At 37.9% G+C, this 25,020-nt stretch overlaps 1 protein-coding gene across 3 annotated transcripts in view; it reads left to right on the top strand.

The window, feature by feature from the left end:
• CDH6 (cadherin 6) overlaps positions 1 to 25,020 on the top strand; it is a 126,097-nt gene that overhangs the window by 78,887 nt on the left and 22,190 nt on the right. For all 3 annotated transcript variants that reach the window (XM_058564299.1, XM_058564298.1, XM_058564300.1), the window contains 4 exons: positions 15,152 to 15,446; positions 19,766 to 19,885; positions 22,064 to 22,231; positions 24,316 to 24,503. In XM_058564299.1, coding sequence (XP_058420282.1) covers positions 15,152 to 15,446; positions 19,766 to 19,885; positions 22,064 to 22,231; positions 24,316 to 24,503 — 771 coding nt within the window. The remainder of the gene's footprint in view (positions 1 to 15,151; positions 15,447 to 19,765; positions 19,886 to 22,063; positions 22,232 to 24,315; positions 24,504 to 25,020) is intronic.

The following is a 25,020-nucleotide window of genomic DNA, read 5'->3' as shown; positions in this document are numbered from 1 at the left end:
ACATGTATTGGAGATCATAGAGAAATGATGCTCAGAGAGTGAACAAAGCAGGCAGTATATGTTATCTTTTACACAAAGAAATAATAAATTTTTGAAGAATTGACAGGACAAAGAAACTTAGGTTTGGGTTATGTAAATAGCGAGGAATTTAAGCAGGGGTTAGGCTGGAGGTAGTAAATTAGCAAGGTTGGTTTGTGCAGGCTTCTTGGTCCTGAATTCCTAGCTCTGGCTATAAGAATACAGGGAGAGCACTTTTCACCTGGGAGATTTATTTCCTGCTTTCAGGGGGAACAGAGATAGGAGGGTCAGAACGCCCTCTTTGCTTCTCGAGTAATTTAATTCAGAATAATCAATATGCTATTGTGGGATATTTTGGAGTGGCCTGCCTGGGCCCCAAAAGTACTAAGGGAAGACCAGTACAAGGCACCACTATCAAGGGTGCCTTCAAAGAGCAGGAAAGGTGAAGAGAAGGAAGGACCAGGGGATGATTCCGCTCATGTTCCGTCTCCTTCTGTGAAGTCACGTCTCATGGGCCAGAGACATGTCAAAGCAGCTAAGGCAGCTTCAAATACGACTCATCAGCACCAATTCAGAGGGCTAAGTATATATAAAAATAGGAAATTTTATCATCCCAACCAAACAAAAAATAAAATGCACACTACACTTCTCGTTATTTGCTGATCCGATGGCTTTTATGGATCCTCCTATTAAGGCTATTTATCATTGCACTTTAAAACATCATCACTTTACACCACAATTTGGAGTTTATATTACTTAAATTGTTGTGAAACGTTACAAGTCTGGTTAGGTCTTGTTATTTTTTCAATAAAAACTTGAACGCATCCAACAATTCAAACAATGACTGTTGCACTTAGGGTATACTAATATTTTTAGTTGGAATTATCGAAGCTAAGTTGGAATTAATATCATGATCTCCTTATATTATTGAACCAAAGTTTTATTGTGGGAAAATTACTCTTGATTTAATTGTCTAATTACCCTGAATGCTTCACCTTTTTAAGAGCAAAATAATTAATTCTTTGTTTAAGGCTGAAATTCGACCTTCAATATATTAAGTAGTGTTTTATATTGGATCCCAAGGCTGCTCCTTCAATTAGTACTTTAAATATTGAATTTAAATCTTCAAATACTTTTATCTTTGTAAACTCTGCAAGACCCTAAACTACTTGTTTTAATCATCTTTGTATCCTTAAAGCTGCCTAGCACAGATTTTGCACGTTGGAAACAGCCAAATATTGCTTGAATTAAGCTGCAGTGACCACAAAAGATAAAAACCTGCTGTTATCTAAAAATTGCCTCCCAATTTATTGAGGTGGATGGTATGATATGGTTATCATTGACAGTGTTTTGTGTCATTGGGTTGACAACTGAAAATGTAAAGTCTTTAAAGTTCAAGGATATGTTAGATAGTAAACATATAAACCAAATTTATTATGAAAGTCTTCCTATGGAACCTACCTCTGGAAATTTCACATCAAAATGACACAAGTATTTTATGATACAATGGGAGAAAATTCAAGCTTCCTTAGTGCAAACCAGGGAAACTAAAGACAACACAATTGTATGTGCATAAACTAACAAGAAAGATATAAAGAAAATATATAGCAAATAATATCATAACATAAAAGTTGGTTCTTTTAAAAGTCCTTTAAGACTTTTACAAATGAAAACCAAACATTATTTAGGGTCTCAGTAGAAGAAAGTTTGAAACAAAATGAGAAAAATCCAGAGTTGACCGATAGAAAGCAAATTTCTTTTTCTTAAAATTCTTAAGAAGCTACATTGTGCAGACAATTCAAGTGCTCAGTAGAAGAGAGATCATTTAAGACCTGAGAATGTTGATTGCAATGATTCACAAAAAAAAATCAACTATAGAGAAAAATGTGATAATACAGGGAGAGAAAAATTCTATATAATGACTAATTCCTTTTTTTACCAATTATATGTTCTCCTAATCAACATATTTTGAGTTCTTGCAAGAAAAATAATCATTTCTGGGGAAAAAACATCTCATCTTAACTCTTTCTACTATTTATGTTATGAGTACAATTCAGAATAGAAACATGAAAGAGGAGATGCAAAGAAATTCTGCTTTAAAATACGCAAAACTTTAGCATTCTTTATTGTTTGTTTCATAAATTGTGAAGCCTGGGAATCTGGCTCATTTACTTATTAATCTATAGCCTGGGGGTTCTTTTTTATTTTCCAATGAGGGTAAATACCCTCCAGGAAGCAAACTTCCCTTTAGAAATCAAGTAAAGCAGAACAGACTTTACAAAATTACTTTCTTATCCTATTTGCGTCTTGAGTATTTTGTCTATCCTCTCAACTTACGTGTATTTTTGTAAAAAGAATAAAAGGAAGAAGCTATTTACCTTGGGTTAAAGCTATGATCTTGGTGATTACCAATCCACCTGCCCCTTAATGGGAAATATGGTTTTAAAATCAAGTCAAAAAATTAAGTGACTTGGGCAAAACTGAGTGGTAGTACTTTATTCAGTTTTATCTGCTTTTCGACAGTCTACATATCACTCTCTTGAGTTTTAAAATGGTAATGTGACAGTCAGAATCTTTACTGCAATACAAACCATCAAGTAGCTTCTGAAGAAGGGGAGCGTGTGGGATGGGGAAAGACAGAAGAGAAAACACAACACAAGAGAAATCATCGCCTGGCAGGCAAAGACGCATTGCAGATTGGTTTTTAGCAGAGTCTCCTTGCAGAAAATTTGTAATGAGATAAGGAGCCATGATAATATTTTCTCACATTTTATCAGGCTTTACGGTCTATGAAATGCTGTCTCGTGTACAAGTGCTCTTTGAATGGTCCGCATAAGCGCTCTTCCAGTGGAGCAGGATTAAATCCTTTTGAGTGTGAGGAAACAGAGTCCCAGAGGGGTTAAGAGCCCGTAGTGCTATTGCCAGCAGAGTGCCGAAGCTGGAGCCGGAGTGGTTAAGTCTAATACTCTTCCTTTATACCACATTATTACGATACGAAAGTAGCAGAGAGTATTTCAGACATGATGGGCGAATGAAACAATAGCATAAATGCTTAGGAGTTGGAGCTCTGTAAGACGAGCGCTCATGTTCATGGCTCCAACATCACCATGAGGACACTTTCCCCAGGGTGGCCACTCAGCACACATTCCCGTTCATTGACTGTTTCACAATTAGTTCCTTTAATGCAAAAAAAGAAGAAGAGAAAGGAGCCGTTCAAATCATTTAAGAACTTAAGAATTTATAAGCTGGTTTCCAAGCACGAAAAACTAATACATGAGCTCATAATCTTCTCCTAGAATTGTTCACCTTGACTATATGAGTAGGTTACGGAATTCAATTTTATCATCATGTATTGAGCACATGCAGGTTGCTTGAGAGTTATGAATTTGAGCAAGAAGTAGTCCCTCCCTCAAGCAAACTGTCTTGTAAAGACATAGCTTTAACTTTTTAGATGCTAAGTAAGAGTCAACGTAAGAATATTATATCCAATACTATATTTTACCTTCAAAGAAAAACACATTTTGGGAAAAGTCCATTAGCTAGTGAGGAACAAAATTTTTTTAAATTTCTGCCGTTTGAGTCATCATGCCTTAAATGTCTGTATTCATCTATTAATATTTTCTTCCAAAGTGGATGTGTCAGAGAGAGGGAGAGAAAGAGAGAGGGGGCAGGGGGAGCATGTGTGTGTGTGTGTCTGTGTACGTCCTTAGATTTGGCAATTGCTGAAGAGATTCCACTGGAAAGCAAAAAGGTAGGATTGTAACGGGTGAGTTACAACGCCTTACTAAATCAATTTTTGACTGGATATCTGGCTTTCAGCTTGATTTACCACTGGCTTTTTGAAAATGAAAATGTTAGACTAAGCAGGAGCTGAGACTAATGTCGCAGCCTGCCAAAGACCTTGGGCTTCTAGAGCCAAGCAAAAGGCAGTAAACAATGCCTTTTCGGGGAAATAACTTCATGCAGTGAATAAACCAAAAGGCATTTGTTTAATTGATAAATCCCAAATGAACAATAACATCTATTACAGTTTGTATCATTTGTGCCAATAAAATTTACAAATAACTTAGCCTGGGGTCTAATATAATAAATACAATGAATCCAGAAACATTCATTATCATCGTGGGGAGTGTTGTTCGGCAGTATGTTCTGATGTGAACGAGCATAGACTTTGGAGTCAGGCAGATCTTAGTATCCTTCCTGGCTCTGCCCTTAACTTTAAGTAACTTACTTAACCACCCTGACCTCAGTTTCTCTGAAAAAAAATGGAGAAAATAAAGATTAGCTCCTGGAGTCATTATGAGAATTAATTGATGTAACACACAAAGCATTCTTGCAGTACCTTATACTTAGTAAGCGCTCACCAAGGGTTAGTTTTCTTCCCTCTTGCTGGGGTTCTTGAAGGACCACATGCAGTTTCAGTTCACCTTGAATTCCAAAGATAAGGAATTACTATCTTAGTTTCCTATTGCCACTGTGACAAATTACCACAAACACGGTGGCTTAAAATAGTACAAATTTATTATCTTACAGTTGTGGAGGGCAGAAGTCTGAAATGGGTTTCACTGGGCTAAAATCAAGGTGTCTGCAAGGGGTCCTTCTGGAGGCTGTAGGAGAGCTTCCATCTCCTTGCCTTTTTGAGCTTCTAGAGGCTGCCTGCATCCCTTGGTTCATGGTCTCTTCCTCCATCTTCAAAGTCAGCAGCATAACATCTTCAACTCTCTCTCTCTCTCTGTCTCTTTGTCTCTCTCGCTCTCTCTCTCTCTTTCACACACACACACACACACGCGCACACACACACACATACACATTCTCTCTCTCTGATCTATGCTCCATCTTCACATTTCCTTCTCTGATTCCAACTCGCCCCTACCTCTTTCTCTTATAAGCACTCTGGTGATTACATTGGGTTCACTTGGATAATCCAGGATGATCTCCCCAACTCAAAATCTTTCTATTAATCACATCCGTAAAGTCCTTTTTTTTCCAAGTAAGGTAACATAGGCACTGGTTCCTGGAATTAGGACATAGACATCTTTGGGAGAGCTTTTATTCTGCCTACCACAACAATTATAGCACTAAAGTTTTGTTCATTTAATAGCTACTCTGGTACTTTTGACATTAAATTCAAGGTATTGAGTGTAAGAAAGCAAATGACAAGGGAATTAATAAATTTCCCCTGAGTTTAGATTTAAAATTCTTTCACTTTTAGCACTTTGTCAAAAATTCTCCTCCACGTAACACAAGGTCTGTTTCAGTGGTTATTAAATCTAACAAAAGATAAAAGATTGAATTGAGTGGGGTCATGTGGAATCTCTGCAAATGCAGAACTCTTTATGGTATTATTTGAATGTATTTTAAAAGTTAAAAGGCACACAATGAGAAAAAAAATGTAAGGATAGATAGATAGATAGATAGATAGATAGATAGATAGATAGATAGATAGATAGATAGATAGATAATGCAATGTCTGGAGACATTTTTGGTTGTCACAACTTGAAAAGTGCTACAAGTATCTAGTGGGTAGGGGCCAGGGATGCTGCTAAACATCCTATAATGTACAGGATAGATCCCAATACGAAGAATTACCCAGCCAAAATGTCAATAGTGCAGAGGTCAAAAAATCCTCAATTAGATAGATCTTTGTAACTCAGAACTTAAAATATTGTTTGGTACAGAGTGAGCCTTTAATGAATGTTCATAGAACTGAATGTAAAAATCCAGAGAAAATATTTGTGTTGTGGTTAACAGAATAGAACGTGGTGTCGGATTGCCTGGACTCAAATCTGCTCCTGTTGGTTGTATGATGCTGAGAAGTTACTTAACTCTTACCTTGTCTCAGTTTCCTCATCAGTTAAGAGAGGAGAGGAAAACGGTCAGGATGGATAAGGAATTATGTAATTTATGTAATGAGTTCAGCACATTTCCTCATTTCCTGACCCATAGTATGGGCTTCATAAATGTCTGCTATTATTATTTTCCCAAATCCCAGCCTGACCAATTGCCAAATGATGAATCATATAGGAAAATGCTTTAAAGATAAAATATCTCCACTATTATAAAAATTAATCAAATTTTTTATATAGTATAGAATAATGTAATTTTTTAGGTCATTATAAGAGGCAACATGGTATGATAGAAAAATAACATGGTACATGGAGGCAGCCTGACCATAGGTTCTGTCAGAAAAAAAGAGATTTTCCAAGTTCCTTCAGAGCCCATTTAATGTATCAAGAGATGGGCCTGGCCAACTAAAATAAAACTTAAGAATCCAATTTATAAATGTAGTCATCGAAAATTATTGGTGCCAGACACTGGGCTGCAGGCCATGCTTCCACTCCAGTTATCTTCTCAGATTTTATAGTGGGAATTGGCTCTTCCTCCCACCAAAACTCATGTGGTGGGTTATTATTGAAACCAAGGGGAGGATTTCACATTCCTGGCTATTAAACACACAAATGCACAGCACTGTGTGTATCTGAAGTCATTTCTACTGCCCTGAGACAGTGTATCTGAAGTCCCAGGGGGGAACAGTGGCAAGTTAGTGGGTAAAGTTTGTGATAAAAGCAGAGTAGTTTTTGCCCATTTCCCTTTGGGGCAATCATGCGGTGAGGGAGAAGCCCTTTTAGCTCCCAGGAGCCTTCTCGGGCTTCTCCAGGGCAAGAAAGGGATGGACGATCCCATAGATGATACTTACAAAGAACAGAGCAAGTCTCACTAGGACCACACGTGCCAAGGGCAATAGAGGAGTCACAGCCAGACGTCAGGGGATATGTGATGGCAATGGGGGTGGCAGGATGGAGCTAGTCACCATGGACCTTGGAGAGCTGAGATCATGATTCTACCTGCCAAAACTACATCTGCCACTGAGGAAAGTAATGGATGAGAGATATTGTCTAGATACCAGTGGGCCAGAGGGCAATACAAGGACTGCCTTTGGCTCAAAAAGCCCCCGAATTTCCCTCTGATTCAGGCCATGTGGGTCTCTCTTCTTCGTACACCCAGATGTCATCTTGGACTGGATCAGGGGCAAGAGGAGAAAGCAGAAACCAGAAAGACTGGGATTTATTTGAAAGAGTTATCTAAAGAGACTCTATTATTGAATCAGGCACACTTTATTGGATTGCACTAAATTATTGACTCGATATTCAACCTAATATCGAGTTGCTAATACTCAATGAGATTAGAGCTTGAGTGATAAGCTATTAAAAAAAAAATTAAGGAAGCTGCCTCTTCCTTTGCACATCTGAGTGCAATGTGAGAAAATATGTGACCCTGCAACTTAAGGGAAGGAGTGTTTCTATTTTAGCTGACTCTTGCTTTTATTATCCCAGGTACATACTCAAGGCCTCCTCTGGTTTTCCCCCACACTGAGCCTTGAAACCATGCCATGGGCTCATACTGGCTGCTAAGTCATTTTTCTCACATCAGCAATCTAAACTTCTCCAAGAAGTCTTCGCAACCCACCAAAGAGCTAACACATTTCCTGACTCCACTCTGTCCAACTTGCAACTTCTTTCTATGCTCTTCTCCATTTTTTCACTTACCTTGTTATTCCTAATACTTAATAAGAGTACTCAAGGGTCTGATTTCTGCTTTTATTCTGTATCTTTTATATATGAGTCAATTTCCAAGGCTAAATTGCAAGTTCATAGAAGGCAAGTATTAGATGTTTTTTATTCATTGTGTTATGCAGCTTTTCAGGCCAATAAGTGTTTTAAAATGGTCTTGGTTGACAGTTAAATTATTTTTATTATGGAACAATGTTTCCGTGAAATGGAGCATTTTTCATTCATTATCCATTAGTTTCCACAACAGGATGATACTTGAAATATGGTTCGGTTACCTCTTGAAGCTTCTTCATCCTTAATAGGTGACTTCTGTCCCAGCACCCAGTACTTGTAATGGTCAATGTACTCAATGTACTTATAACTTGTCTGCTCTTTTTAACAAGTCCAATACAAGTTGGCTTTATTATTGTATTGAGGTTTAATTGGTTATTTAAAACGTTTTTTTTAGATCTGAGGTGATATCTTGAATTCCTCCTTCAGATTGCTCAGATTAGACTATGCACCTAGTGTTTGGTAGTAATTGCTAACTTATCTGGCAACTTCAGAGATGTATATTCTTTTTTTTGTGTATGTGAGAAAGATTGGGCCTAAGCTTACATCCGTTGCCAATCTTCCTCTTTCTGCTGAGGAAGACTAGCTCTGAGCTAACATCTGTACCCATCGTCCTCTATTTTGTATATGGGATGCCGCCACAGCATGGCTTAATGAGTGGTGCGTATGTCCACGCCTGGGATCCAAACCAGCAAACCCCAGGCAGCCACAGTAGAGTGTGCGAACTTAACCACTACGCCACAGGGCCGGCCCCGAGATGTATATTCTTGATACATAGAGTTATCCTAAAATCAAGCGAGAAAGGGGATGGAGGACACTAAGATTTATTGATTGCCTTCTATGCACCAGAAATCTTCATTGATTATTGATATTTTTATCCAATTTTATCTTTACAACATTCATTCATTCATTCTTTGAAATCATTAATTACTGAGGATCTCTGACATGCCAGTATGTTGGGTGCTGACAATACAGAAGTGAACCAGACAGGTTTGATGCCTTCCTTCATGAAACTTGCAATCTAGCTATTTGCTGTTGGAACATGAAAACAGCTGTAAGACAAGCCATCAAAAAATCAAAAATGCTGATAGATAAGTGGGGAAAAATTGAGGGTGTATATCAGGAATATAACTGATAATGGCAGCTTAGGGAAGGCTTCCCTGAGGAGATAAAGATTACAAAGACCTGATATGTGAATTGGATTAACCAGGTGGTGTTCAGAAAGACTTGATGCCAAGGAACCACATGTAGGAGACCTAGATATGAAAGAGACTAATGTATCTTCAAGAAACTGCAATAAGTAAAGTACACTAGAACAAAGAGAGAATGGCGGCTGATGGGGCTTAAGAGAGTGGCAGAAACTATGGGGGACTTTGGAGGCCATGCTAAGGAGCGAGGAGGGGGTATTTATCCCAAGAGTAAAGAGAAAACATTGAAGGATTTGATTAGAAGAGAGGTGGCATCTTCAGAGTTGTTGTTGGTGTTGTTGAAGTTGGTCTAGATACAGAAAGGAAAATATATTGAAGGAAGAAATCGTGAGTGTGTCTTAGGAGGGCCTCATCGCAATAGACCAATGAGAAATGGTGGTGGCTGCACCAAGGTGGCACGAGTGGAAATGGAGACAAGCAGGTGAGTCAAGACATAGGTAAGAGGTAGAATTGACAGAAGTTGGTGGCTTAATGAACGTAGGGATGGAGGCAGAGGGGAGGGTGTAGAATGACTCGGGTGACATTCATAGAGATAGCACATACAAGAGGAGGAACAGGTTTTGGAAAGAAAGTGATGAGGTCAATTGGGAAGTACCAAGTGTATGTTTTCTAAGAGACTTGCCTGAGAATCAATTGTATTCTTGATTTTCAATCTCAAGAAAATGGTCTATCCTGGGGTTATATTAACAGCACATAGATATTAGTTGAATCCATGAAAATAGATAATCTCATCTGGGGAGAGTATGTGAAATGAGCAAAGACAAGGACCTAAGACTTAGACCTAAGGGATACCAACATTGAAGGGACGAGGAAAGGAGGAGTACCTGGCAAAGTTAATTATTCTGAGTTCTATCTTATAGATGACAAACTGAAAGCTAAGAAAATGTAATTAATTTAATTGATTAGTAAGGAAGTCAGAATTCAGACCCAAATCTTTTCACCTTCAAAATCCACCTTCTGGGAGCCAGCCCCGTGGCTTAGCGGTTAAGTGCGCATGCTCTGCTACTGGCGGCCTGGGTTCGGATCCCAGGCGTGCACCGACTCACGGCTTGTCCAGCCATGCTGAGGTGGCGTCCCACGTACAGCAACTAGAAAGATGTGCAACTATGACATACAACTATCTACTGGGGCTTTGGGGAGAAACAAGGGGAAAGAAAAAAAGGGAGGAAGATTGGCAATAGATGTTAGCTCAGGGCTGGTCTTCCTCGGCAAAAAAAAAAAAAAAATCCACCTTCTGAATACTTCATGTTTATGATGCAAGAACAATTTATTGGAGCGTTATCTCTGAGCTAGGCCTTCTGTTAAGCATTTTACATACATTATTTTATTTTCAGAGAAACCTACCTGTAAACTAAGTATCATTATTATTCCTATCATGTAGATGAAGAAACTAAGACTTGGAGAAATTAACTAGTTCCCCAAGGTTACACAACTACTACAGAGCATGAATTTATACTCATTTCTTTCCCTGCCCAAGCCCATGCTTTTAACCATTATGATTGTACTAGTTAAGGCAGTGGTTCTCAAACTTGAACACTCATCAGAATTACCTGGAGGGCTTCTTCAAACACAGATTGCTGGGTGTCAGTCACCCCTTGAGTTTCTGATTCTGCAGGCAGATGGGGCCTGAGAATTTACATGTCTAATTAGTTCCAGCAAACTGCCACAAATAATATGCTGCCATCAGCGTTTTAATTTGTAAAATAATCATCAGATATAAATTAGTTGACTCATACTAAATGATTAATATTCAAATATATCATATTAAAATATGTAATATAAAATTTTATTAAAAGATATATATATTTTTTTTTAAGATTTTATTTATTTTTATTTTTCCCCCCAAAGCCCCAGTAGATAGTTGTATGTTATAGCTGCACATTCTTCTAGTTGCTGTATGTGGGACGCGGCCTCAGCATGGCCGGAGAAGCGGTGCGTTGGTGCACACCGGGGATCTGAACCCGGGCGGCCAGCAGCGGAGCGCACGCACTTAACCGCTAAGCCATGGGGCCGGCCGAAAATCATTACATTTCTTAAAGGGCCATATTATACTTGCACTACATTCTACAAGCATATTAGTCATAATCCAATACTTTATTTCAGAAAAAAAATCACATACTTCCTTCCTTAATCCCCTTCAGGCTATTGTAGGTACTTCCCCGTGTACCGTGGAGGTAAACTTTCGTTTAGATTCTGTTTTCTTTTTTTTTTTTTTTTTGGTGAGGAAGACTGGCCCTAAGCTAACATCCGCTGCCAATCTTCCCCTTTTTGCTGGAGGAAGAGTGGCCCTGAGCTAACATCTGTGTCAATCTTCCTCTATTTTTTTTGTATGTGGGTCGCTGCCACAACATGGTTTAACAAATGGTGTATGTCCACGCCTGGGATCTGAACACAGGCTGCCAAAGTGTGGCACACCAAACTTAACCACTATGCCACTGGGCTGGCCCCTAGATTCTGTTTTCTGTCTCAATGATGCATATGCTTAGAAGATTCAGTTTGGTTACTGACCCTGATAGTGACTCAGTGACACATACCTATGTGTATGTGTAATGGGAAGAATGGGGCAGCGTTAGCTAGCTTCATAAACCACTAAAAACCTGTACAATTAGTGTTATACCTTTGAATTGCAGTCAAAATCAAGTTGAGAGTCAGCACATGCAGCAGGTAAAAAGATGCTGGCCCTGCTTTGGTGACACCCTCCATGGGGCCATGTCTACAACCCCAAATCCCTGTGTGTATTTGTCAAGGGGCTGAACTTAAAAATAATAATCAATCAACAGAAAAACAGAAACCAAGAGCTCCTTCTGGAACACAATGCTACAGGTACAGTATTAAAAAGTCCTGCCAGCCCCAGATGAGATGTGACTTCCTGAAGGAAGTGGATAATTTTTACTTGATGGTGAATTGTTAAAAGTGAACCAGATGATTAAACTTAATGGAACAGCCACATTAAACTGAAATTAGTAAAAACATGCCTTGGGCAGCCTACAACCTTTTATTTGTTGTTGTTTAACTTCTGCCTTTTACAGTGGCCATGATGAATGACATCACAAAAGAAAAAATCCAATTAAAATCTAAGTGCTCAATAAACCCCTAATGTCTGGTTGTCACCACTGCTTTCCCCAGCACTAATGTCTTCTGTTTTCTCTTTTCCCCAAGAAGAGAGAAAAGAACTGGCCCCAGGGGAGTTCAATGGAAGGGGAAGAGAGTGGGGAAAGAATGTCACACAAAGGCTTCTGGAGCTTTCTGCTCTGTGCACTCCATCAGATGCAGAAACTGCATTTCCAGGGGGCCAAGGTTAAATTGTTTTATTATCATACAATGCCTGAGTGAAGAGATGCATTTTCCCACTAGTGTTCAAATATTGATAAATCAGAATTGGGATCTGCAGAGCAATCCCTGTTCACACTCTTAGCTGGCATCTGGGCTGCCCTTTTATATCGTCTCGGGTGTTTGTTCTATAAGTCATCAAAATGGTCTCTCCTGACAGCCAAAAATAAGTTTCTGATTACTTTTACCTGAATAAATCTTGTGGCCAGATGTGGTATTCACCTACTAAGTGTGCAACAATTACATATCAAAAGTGATGAAAGTACCAGCCAAGGGGAGTCTATAATCTAGTGGAATGCAAAATATAATAAATCACATGGAAAGACAGCAGTTGCCACCCGGCAGAAGAATACTGGCTTTTGATAACAGATTTTACCTTAGAGATGCTGTGTATTTGTAAAATTGGGTTTTCAAAGTCCTCAAAACAAAGTTCTCAAAGTCAAAATAAGAGCGAAAACACGCTTATAATGAACCAAGGGCTAATAATAGTAACAATATCTTAAATTTTGAAGATGCTTTATAATTTATAAAACACATATCGTGCTTTTATCACATTTAGGTAGCGATTAATGTAGTGTTTGTATATAGTCCCTAATTAGATCTTCATGACAGCCTTCTCCTGGAGCTCTATTATCCTCATTTTACTGATAAGGATCCTGGCACAGGGAGGTTAATTGACTCAGCTACAATCTTCTATTTGGTGAGTGAGACAGAACGAGCATAGCCCATTCTTGGGCGTCTGGGTGCGGTGCCCCCAGCATTGTGCCAGGCTGCTAACCATGGCTGCCCTGGAGCCGATCCGATGGGCAGTGACGTTGTTTCGTTACTCACGACTTAATGAAATAGCTTTTTTAAAGCACTCTTCAGTCATTAGAACTTGACGACGGAGAGTTAAACTTTCCCCAGTGTCTCTTTCTGTGTAATCACGGTTTCAATGTTTCCTTAGCATATCGCATTACACAAATCATGGAGCGCCCTTGTTTTACACTGCTTATTGCATTTGTCTCACTTCTAAGCAATTTCCTCTCCATTTTCATTTATCTTCCATAATTTCTGCCAAATTGCTTTCAAGGCTACTAATTGTATGAGTAATATTCTCTTCCTCAAGCTCTGCTACTAAGTGGCGTTAGCTGTGTGGCATCGGACACGGTTTCCCTATCTCTAAAAACGAGGAGGTTGCAGCAAATAATCTATATGGCCTCTTCTTGGGCTCAAGTTCTAATCTTCCAACTCCTTCACATGAGCTGTGTGATTTTGGGAACACTATATAAACTGGAGCCTCGGTTTTCTTGACTCCACAGTGATAGATTCAATTAACTCATATTTCCCTAAGTGGAAATGGAAAACTGTAATGGAGGGTATCATTATGGGTCACACCGAAAAAGGATTCTTTATACAAGAAAGTTCAGGAAAGCTAGATTAAATAAAGTCAAGTACAGTTTTGAACTGTAGGCACTCACAGCCTTTATTATGTTAATGGGCACCAGGCAAGTCCAAGAAAGAGGCAGAATAGGAAGTACTTCCCAAATGTATTGGGCCACAGAACCCTTTTTCCTCAGGAATGTCATTTTGTATAACTGATATTCAATGGGATACACTTTTAGAAAGGCTGGTTAGTTGATTTTAAAAGTCCCTTTTGCCCTGAGATTCTCTTTTCAAGTGTGTTTGTAGACACTACCCTGAGCATTTCGTGTAGTGTTAATGAAGAGGGCACAGAGTTGGTTTACCTGTCACTGTTTTTACTGTTACTGTTGTAACATGGCCCACGTTACTCCATTTAGATGGAGTTGAAATCGGGTAGGGATGAGCAGCCTTCCCAAGAAAACTAACTTGTCTGTATGTGGCTGATACTTATAATGGGGGGTTAAAAATAGTTCTCCTCTATAAAAAGCACTTTTTTGAAAAATTTGTAAATAGGGTTAGATGATCTGACGACCTATGAGATACCTTGCTAGGGTGGGAAAAAGGGATCAAAGGAAACAACAGCAAGTCCACACTGTGGAAATCAGCTTTGGGAAGGTAACATGGGCTACTTTCCCAAGTTAGGATCATCGTCTCCCACTTCAGTGGTATCTTTGTGTTCACTTAACTCAATCCTTTACCTGGAGCCACTTCATTGACAGTTAATCTTGTCAGAGCCTCTGCTTTGTTACCTTCAGGACCAGGGAATCCACTACTTCAGAAGGCAGGCTATTCCATTTTAGGCTGGTTCCACTTTTTTGGAAGGTCCTTGCCTATGTTAAACCAAAATCCGAGTGTTAAATGTTCTTGTTCCAGGTGACCTTGTAAATTATCTAGTCAAGGAATTCTCAAGGCATTGCTCATGGCAACACTTAAGATGTTTCTCAAATGGTTTGAGTTGAATTTCATAAAGAAGTAGACAAATGTCACATCTTCCCGGAAAAGCGATTATAAACTCCACCGTGTTAGATTCAAGGAGGTTGACTAGCTTCCCTAAATTCACCAAGACAGGAAAGTGTAGAGACAGAATATACCCAGTCTCTCTGACTCAAAAAAAACCAAAATCCTTTTCTCAATAGTATCTCCCCTCTATAGTATGTCCATGTATATAAAAGCAAGGAGGAGAGTGTATTAGTAGAACGTGAAAGTTGCAGTGAAAATAGTTGCATTCCAGCCAGGCTAATATGTCCTTGGGCATCTAGCTGTTGCTCTGGACTTTAGTTTTCTCTTTTTCAAAACAAGGATTCTAACCCCAGGTCATGGGTGAGAAAAAAAAATGTATTACCGAATTTTCTCCAAGCCCTATTCTACAAATTTCTATGATTATAAGGAAACATATTCATTAATGAATGGCATTTACTATAGACAATTTAAGTAAACAGAAAAGAAAAAAATTTGCACCTCCTAGAGAGGATTGAATGAAAGTTAACAGACCATGTATCGTAAAGACAAAAACGGTTTAGGATCACATGCGTGACTTTTACCTTCTTTAATTTTTTTTTCCTACACTAGTTACATTCAGACCAGGATAGAGGAGATGGATCACTTAAATATATCCTTTCAGGAGATGGAGCAGGAGATCTCTTCATTATCAATGAAAACACAGGGGACATACAGGCCACCAAGAGGCTAGACAGGGAAGAAAAACCCGTGTACATCCTTCGAGCTCAAGCTATAAACAGAAGGACAGGGAGACCTGTGGAGCCTGAGTCTGAATTCATCATCAAGATCCATGACATCAACGACAACGAGCCAATATTTACCAAGGAGGTTTACACGGCCACTGTTCCCGAAATGTCTGATGTCGGTGAGTGAGATGTGACTTCAGCCATCCACTGTTTCTCCTCTAGTCTATCAACTGAAAAAAGAATCCTATGAGTGAAATTTACTGAGCTGAATGAATTTGGATGCTAAATTCAAAAAGTATCCTATTTCAAACAGTCCATATATGTCCATTTTTTTATTGAGGTATAATTGACATACAACATTATATTAGTTGCAGGTGTACAACATAATGATTTTATATTTGTATATATTGCAAAATGATCACTACAATAAGTCTAGTTAACATCTGTCACCATACATAGTTACAGAATTTTTTTTCTTGTATTGAGAACTTTTAAGATTTACTCTCTTGGCAACTTTCAAATATGTAATACAGTATTGTTAACTATACTGGCCATGCTGTACATTATGTCCCCATGACTTATTTATTTTATAACTGGATGTTTGTACCTTTTGACTCCCTTCACCCATTTCACCCACCCTCTACTCACTGCCTCTGGCAATGACCAATCTCTTCTCTGTATTGATGAGCTTGGCTTTTTGTTTTTTGGGTTTTTTTAGATTCCACATATAAGTGAGATCATGTGGTATTTGTCTTTCCCTGTCTGACTTATTTCACTTAGCATAATGCCCTCAAGGTCCATCCATGTTGCGCCAACGGCAAGATTTCATTCTTTTTTTTTTTCATTTTGTGAGGAAGATTAGCCCTGAACTAACATCCGATGCCAATCCTCCTCCTTTTGCTGAGGAAGATTGGCCCTGGGGTAACATCTGTGCCCATCTTCCTTTACTTATGGGACGCCACCACAGCAAGGCTTGACAAGCGGTGTGTCAGTCTGTGCCCAGGATCTGAACCTGTGAACCCCAGGCCACGGAAGCTGAGCGCTTGAATTTAACCGCTACACCACTGGGCCGGCCCCAAGATTTCACTCTTTTTTATGGCTGAATAATGTTCCACTGTATACATATACCACATTTTCTTTATCCATTCATCCATTGATGGACGCTTAGGCTGTTTTCATATCTTGGCTACTGTAAATAATGTTGCAATGAACATAGGGGTGCATATATGTTTTCATTTTTTTGGATAAATACCCAGAAGTGGGATTGATGGATCATATGGTAGTTCTATTTTTAGTCTTTGAGGAAACTCCATACTGTTTACCATAGTGGCTGTACCAATTTTCATTCCCAGCAACAGTGCACAAGGGTTCCCTTTTCTCCACATCCTTGCCAACACTTGTTATTTCTTGTCTTCTTGATCATCATATATGTCTTTTTTGTAAGGGCACTTGTGTTTCTTAATATTACTCTAGTCTCATTTTATGATTATTTTTAAGAAAACAGCATTTCCTCTAATGATGAGGTATGAAAAGTAGCAAGGTGAGAATGGGAGGAAGAAAGGGAGACCATCTCATCTACTACCTCTCCCACTCCAAATTCCCACTCTGTTTCTTGGGCTGAAAGACAGCAGCCTTTTCTATTTCTCTTAGCCCCTGTTGGAATTAGGCTCCAGGTAAGGATCTCCCCATTGGAAAACAAAAGCCTGGATTTATAGTCCAGACTAAAGAGTAATGGGAGTTGCTTTAAGTAACTGTATATTTGGGAAAGAGACTCAAAGAAATAGATTTTTTTAATCCATAAACAATAGGCAGATGATGTCTAGGGGATATATCCTTTACTAATTGGTGAAAATTAAGAGACTTTCATGACATTAATAGGGTGAATTAATATTTTGTGCACAATTCTGCTACCAATTTTGAAGTTAATATGTATGCATTTAATTTGCTTAGATTGGGAGAAGGAAAACAGAATTTAAATTAAGAAAAAAATTCTGGTAACATCACTCTTAGCCACATTAAAAGACTTCATGGGAGACAGTGACAAATTTTAAACTACTTGTATAAAGGGTTATTTTTATTTTCACTCTGTCAAATTCAGAAGGGCTAAATTACATAATAAAAACTCTTCTACAATTTTGTGAGTCAGATATCAGAGCCTTTTTAGTTCACAGTTCCAACACTTGGAAAATACCTAATCCATGGAAATGACACTAAACCATCTAAATTTTTCTTGTGAAGAAATTGCTCATCTCATTACTTGAAGCCACTTCGTTTTGTTAGAAAAATCACAAACCATCAACAAAGAAAAGAGGGGGATTAGAATTCTTTTAAGAGGAAGATTTGTTAGGAAAAATATTTTTTCCTCTAGGTGGTGAAAGGCAGGAAGAATTAATGAAGGATAGTCTCATCATCAGCACCACCCAGGGCAACCATAACCAGATATGCAAATTGTCACGGCACAACTATAGGGGTGTCATTCCCTTTTGAAACCATTATAGAATTAAACATACATTACAAATATTTGGGGATAGCTGGCAGTAACATGTCTTGAGAAAGGGAAGGCTTTTTCTAATTTGCACATAGGCACGGTTATGTTCATATTCATCATTGTCATAAATTAACGTCATTATTCTGATATATAAAGGCATCTTAAGCAATTACATAAAGGTAGTGGGACAACAGCAGGGTGCAATAAATGGATTTTGGTGTCAAACAGACTGAGTTTGAAACTATCTCTACTACTAAGCAGCAATGTGGCCTTAGGTAAATGACTTGATTTCTCTGATCCTCCAGTTTCATATCTATAAAAAATAAATAACAAATGTCAACTCCTAATGGTAGTCATGAGGATGAAATGAGAAAACAAGTGCAGAGCCCCCAATACAATATCTGGCAACTAAGAGACACTCAAAACGTCCAGATAATCATATTCTAAAGGCAATCAAATTTTGTATTGATGTCAAATAAGAATGAGGGTGTTTGTTGACTTCTACTATTAGCTCTCACTCTAAAATCATATGGTTCTCTCTTTCTCCCCACCTCCCTTGCCAGATTACAAGGATGGGTGCTCTATCCCATGCATCAACATGCTACATCCAGAGCATCCAACCCTAACACAGTATGAGATATTTGTTCAATGAATGGAATTGGTTAGATATTACAAAAGCAATGGAAAAATTCTAATATTCCCTGTAACTTCCCTGCCCTTTTCATAGATGGGAGAACTCTAGCAGTATGTTTACCATTTATCTGATATGAATACCAAAAGTCAGCCATAAAATGATCTTCATCAGAGGGTCTTACCCTTTTCAGAAGTCACAGACCCCTTTAAGAATCAGATAAAAATCTATGGAACTGCTCTTCAATGAAATATACATGTAGGCATGCACATAAAAATTTGCATGCAATTTCATGGGGGTTAGAGATACTTTGAAGGTTATTAGGCAACTGTGGTTCCTAAAATGAGAATGCTGATCTAAAATATCATAGCCTTTTTTGTGCATTTAATTAAAATCATCTTTTAGAATTACAGATTCCAGATACATAGGCTTTGCTGATCCAGTTATTTATTTATTTATTTGTTTTATTTATTTATTTTTGCTGAGGAAGAATCACCCTGAGCTGATATCTGTTGCCAGTCTTCCTCTATTTTGTATGTGGGTAGCCGCCATTGCATGGCTGCCAAAGTGGAGCGTGCCAAACTTAACCACTAGGCCATGAGGCTGGCCCCAGTTAATTATTTATTTAATCCAAAACTACCCCTTTTAAAGGTTCAAAACCTTTCAATATCTTAGAATTATCAGGTAGATTTATCAGTTAGGATGCTTTCACTTACAAGTAACAGAAAACCCAACTCAAACTCATTTAAACAATAAAAGTATTTATGGGTCACATTACTTAAGTCCAGAAGTAAAATGTGCTTTGGACATGGTTTGATTTGGGTTCTAGCTATTTCTCTGTCATTTTCTGTCCTTTTCAGCTTTGTCCTCAGGCTGGCATCTCTAAGGTCACAAAATAGCTGTTGCATTGTCAGGCTCCACATCAGCACATTACAGTCCAAGAGAAAGAGCACCTATGCCATAGAATTTCCAGCAAGATCATGAGTGGCCTACTGATTGGACAACCCCTAAACTATTCCCTGTGGACAAACTAATGCAAGATGCCGATTGACTTAGGCCTGGATAACTTGAAAGAATCACCGTAGCAAGAATCAAATCAAATCTCACCCTTGGAGATGGGTTGGAATCAGTTCCACCCAAAGTCGTGGTCATTCTCATGCATCTCTTTAACCTAATCCTTACCATGTTTATAAATTGATCACATTCCTTCAGAGTGAGAAATCCAAGGCTTTATAACCTAGTATCCTAGTGAAGTCCTCCACTCCCTTGCTATGATAGTTTTGTACAAAAGTAAGATCGTGCTTTTTCTTTATGTGTACGTATCAAGGATCTGTAATGGACCCTTAATTTATTTTCAATTCATATTTCTGTCATTACAGGCACATTTGTTGTCCAAGTCACTGCAACTGATGCTGACGATCCAACGTATGGAAACAGTGCTAAAGTTGTCTATAGTATTCTACAGGGGCAGCCCTATTTTTCAGTTGAATCAGAGACAGGTTAGAATTCCTTTTTCATCTTCTATTTACAATCTGTAATTTTAATTGACATACTCAGCTGAGCTAGCACATCTTTTTGTGTGTGTGTGAGGAAGCTCACCCTTGTGCTAACATCTGCCAATCCTCCTCTTTTTTTGCTGAGGAAGACTGGCCCTGGGCTAACGTCTGTGCCCATCCTCCTGCACTTTATATGGGATGCCGCCATAGCATGGCTTGACAAGAGGTGCGTCAGTGCGCGCCTGGGATCCGAACCAGGGGAACCCTGGGCCGGCCCACTAGCACATTTTTTTAATGAAAACAATCAGCATGATTGAATTTGCTTAGATTTGTCTGCCAAACACCAGTGATACATTTGTGAACATGACATCCAGATCATTTTAATTAAGAAATCTGACAATAGATCTTATATAAACCCACCATGTTTATATAAGGTAGATTCAGAAAAATTATATATTGCTTTATTTTTTCTTCCAGTTTGGGATGAAGCTAAAAGATCAATTCCTTCTGATAGCCATTAGGGCTTTTTACAAATATGCCAATTCTCCTTTTTTTAGTTATTTGGTAAGATTGCATCTCTCTATCCTGCTCTGAAGCTAGATGTAGCCATATGGTTTATTTGGGCCAATAAAATGTGGCAGCAATGTGAGTCACTTCCAAGTGGAACTTTTAGACCTGGTGCACAAGCCACCATGTTCCCTTCCTCTTGCCACAGCAATCATGGATGGAAACCATTGTTGAGATGCATCTCCAGCCTGGAAATCTGTGTGTTATCATGAGCATAGCTTCCTGCTGGCCTGCTCCGAGCACGAGCGAAAAATAAACTTTAGTTGTATTTGTTTCCACTGCTTGTTACCACCTCATTGTCTAGCCTAGCTAACTGATACAGCCCAAATAAAGTGGATTGCCTTCATAGAATCCTTTCTCAATATCTCATTTTTCTGTACACTCTCCACAAAGTATCATACTATTTTACAAGGAATCATTTTTCAGTAAATATTGTTTGTACTGTCTAGTAAATTCTGCACATATTTTTGCTATCATAATAGGAGTCAAGTTCCTTTTATACATTTTTCAAGTATCCATTATTGTTAGTAGAAATCAAAACCATTCTAGGTTACTACATCCATTTAGAAATCGATGTATTAAGAGGTGCAATGAACTTAGAAAGAATCTCAAGGAGAAAGAAAATGTTGAGTTGAAAAACAATGAGGGTGGAAAATGAGAATTATTCAACTTAAGGGACACAAGGCTAAGGTGGTCTCCTGTGTTAAATAGAGAAGTACTATTATTTTAGCACAGAAAGCAGCTGCACGTTCACTGAAGCCAGAACTACAGGAATAAAAATAACCTGTTTTCTGAAGTATTCTCGTTAAAAATTAAAAAAGATATTATCGGCTTCATTAGTTGTTAAGCACTGACTGTGCTACCGGAGAAGGTTATAAGCTTTCTCCAATGATTTTTGAAAGAATGTTGTTAATTTAAGCATTAACCCTACATAGAGATTAGGCAAACTTTTAGAAGTTCTTTCAACTGATTATTTTATAACTACCTAACAAGAGAGAGAAATTTAACCTAAGAATGTTGGTCACTGCTGGGACCAGTTGAACTAATGTTCACATCAGCTCTAGGAAAACTTAAATTCTCTAGGATCATACACAATGATAATTATGAGAGAACTGATGCTGTATTTTCTTAAGACCATAGTTTTGTGGTTTGAAAATCCTCAGAACATTCATTATGATGGGCATATTTGACGAGTAATTAGCCAATTTAACAAAGTGAAACTCAAGAGTCAGGTCAATTATATGGCTTTCTTAACAATTTCCTCATAATACACCTAAATGTCTTTTATCAAGCAGCTAAAGTAGTACAGCATTGTACCACATGCCAAGTTGTATTTTGCTATATCATTTTAAAACACTTAATATTTATGCTACTTATAGTCTATACTGTTGCAGGATTTGACTTGTACTTATTCTCATTCTCCTCGTATTATGGTGTTCTTTTTAATGCATCTATCTCCCCTGTGTGGTTGTAATTTCCTTCAGTCTAAAGGCTGTATATAATCATCTTTATGACATTGCATATTGTGGGTGACAGTCTATGTTTGCATAAATAAATGATTCCATAAAGTATTTTTAATACATCCCTTTGCACTTCTGAATTTCATATCCATAGGTGTCATCAAGACAGCTTTGCTCAACATGGATCGAGAAAACAGGGAGCAGTACCAAGTGGTGATTCAAGCAAAGGATATGGGCGGCCAGATGGGGGGATTATCTGGGACCACCACAGTGAACATCACTCTGACTGACGTCAATGACAACCCTCCACGGTTTCCTCAGAGTAGGAACATTTGATTGAATGAATTTCTTCAGTGCACTTTTGTAAAACTCTAACTTTAAGAATGATATTTATTTTCCATTATTGTCAAAATTAGTGAACTTAGTAATAACCAGCACGTTATTAAAAATGAGTTGACAATGCTTATGCTCCATAGATGTGAACATTTATGTTCCTGTATTAGTAATTAGCTGAGCAATTTCTGATATGGCTGTTGTTGTAAAGGCAACATCATTGTTTTATTTTTCCTTATTAAAAAGACTACCACAGACATAAATTTGCTTGCGCAGATCATATCTATCAAGCATGCTGCTGATTGTTAGGAAAAATTTGACTTCGTGTTCTGTGAATTTAATCAGGCATGTAATCTCTGTTAAATCCTCACGAAGCTTTCTAAGGGGAGGATTTATCATTTTACTGTTTCTAAAAATACAACTGTGGAAATAACTATGTACTTAATCCATTTGTAATCATAAATAGTTTCCTACATTACAGTTAATTGAGATACCAAAAGTCATCTCTAAAATCATTAACTCTCATGATTGGATAGGAAGGAAAGGAAGGAAAAACAACATTCTTAAACACCCATTTTGTGTCAAGCAGTACACTAGATCATTGCCCATAGAGCACCTCAAGTGGCTACTGATTTTAATGTAATTTTTCTTCCAGGAACAAAATTCTTTTCTGACCATGATCCTAAGAAAATTACTCAATTCTATCTTCCAGGAGAGAATAGCTGCCCATCATTCAATAGAAAACCCACGTACTCAATCGTGGCACTTCGTTAGAGCTGGTCAGCTAATATGGGCTTCTTTTATAATGGAGATACACGTGGGTCAATCAGAAAGAGTTTTATTTACTTTTTTCAAATACTTGATCACAGTTAGCTAAATGCAAAAACAGAATAGCTAACTAATTTCTGACTGAAAAGGTAAAAGAAAGGTTTTATGAACCCTAAAATTTCCCCTCGCAGAGGCCTGAAATGAAAATAATCAGGATCACCACCAACACTTTACCCAAAAACCTCCTTTTCAATATGGAAATAACATGTTGAATTCACCCCCACCTTGATACCACAGGGATCATACCTCACTCTGCTCTCTCCTTGGATAGCCTGTGATCTTTACAGGATAATCTACCCAGGCAAGAGAGGGGAGAATACCTTTAGAGAAAAACTTGGCCTGTTTTATCATTTTACCAAGGATGAGCCCAATATTTAGTGGATTGATATTGAACAACTATATTTTAGTCGTGTCATAGTCTAAATTTTTTCCGAAATAATTTTCACAAATGGTTGGCAAAATGTAATGGATGAGAGAATAAGTTTGGTCCTAAGTACATGCTGGCCTGGCAGATCTAAATTGAAACTCACATGTAGTTTCCTTAAAGTAATTTTGCAACACAAGCACAAAAGACAAGTGTATATCTATGAAATATAGGTTTTTAATCAGTAATATAAATATAAGAATGAGAGAAATCTATACATAGAAAAAATACTGTAATAAAATTGAAAAAAATAGTCAAAAGAAAAAAATTAAGAGCTTTATCTCTCAATATATTTATCTATATTCCTAACTGCAACCAGACCAGCTCCATGTACCAGTGAAAGAACATCTACTTAGATACATTCTCCAAATTGCTGTAATTTATTTTCACCTTCAGTTATTATTAGCAATGACAGAAAGAACTCTTTTAAAGAATACCTAGCAATTGGCTTAAAGTCACAGTTCAGGTTAAATTCTTTTCTATTCTTTCTGCTAGATTATGTTAACAGGGGACTTTGAAATCTTCTGCACCACCACTCTCAGTCTCACAATCACACCATAAACTTGGAAGCCTATTTACAGGGCAAGAAAAGCATTCTCCATTTGCAAAGGGACAGGTCATGAAATAGAAGAAATATTCTTAACAATCAAGAAAGTAAAGATGTAAGGAGAATAGGGCACCATTAATTATTTTAAGGAAAGCACAAATATGCCTGCATTCATGGTAATATCTGAAAGAACTGTTAGAAAATGGGTTTTGTTTTTACTATGATGGAGTATACTTAGTCTGTGTTTGACTTATATGTGTCTGGTGATTAACAGGTACATACCAGTTTAAAACCCCTGAATCTTCTCCACCTGGTACACCAATCGGCAGGATCAAAGCCAGCGACGTCGACATAGGAGAAAATGCTGAAATTGAGTACAGCATTACAGAAGGAGAGGGACTGGACATATTTGATATCATCACTGACCAGGAAACCCAGGAAGGGATTATAACTGTCAAAAAGGTAATGCCATCTGTTAATATCATACAAATGGATGCATTAACTTTTCTCTGGTCCCCGAGTAACTGGAGGCAATTACATGTCACATGACATTCCTCTAGATTCTTGTTTTACTAATTATTTTTTAAAACGCCAAGTCTAATAACACTGAGATCTCTTTGGTTGGCTTTCCGGGGTCCTCAGTAATTTTATGCATTCACTAATTCACACTTTCAATAAACTTTTATTAAGAAACTCCTAAGTAAATAAATAACATGAACAATTGATATACACAAAAGTACATAAATTAATAATGTAAATGAATAATAAATTTAAAAACAGTGTTTTTACTGTTTTTACCAGACAGTGTTCTAGATACTGGAGGGGAAATAGTACATTCAACAGCATGGTCTCTGCTCTCATGGAACTTCCAACATAATGAGAAAAGAAACAAGGAAGTAAATAAACAAACATCTATGACTACAAATTCTGATATATGCTTTGAAGGAAAAGAGCAATACAAGTAGCGATAAAGATGACT

This window comes from Diceros bicornis, chromosome 20 (genome assembly GCF_020826845.1).
Source record: "Diceros bicornis minor isolate mBicDic1 chromosome 20, mDicBic1.mat.cur, whole genome shotgun sequence".
Classification (NCBI taxonomy): Eukaryota; Metazoa; Chordata; class Mammalia; order Perissodactyla; family Rhinocerotidae; genus Diceros; species Diceros bicornis.
Note: the sequence above shows the minus strand (reverse complement) of the source record. Positions and strands in the feature narration are given on the sequence as shown.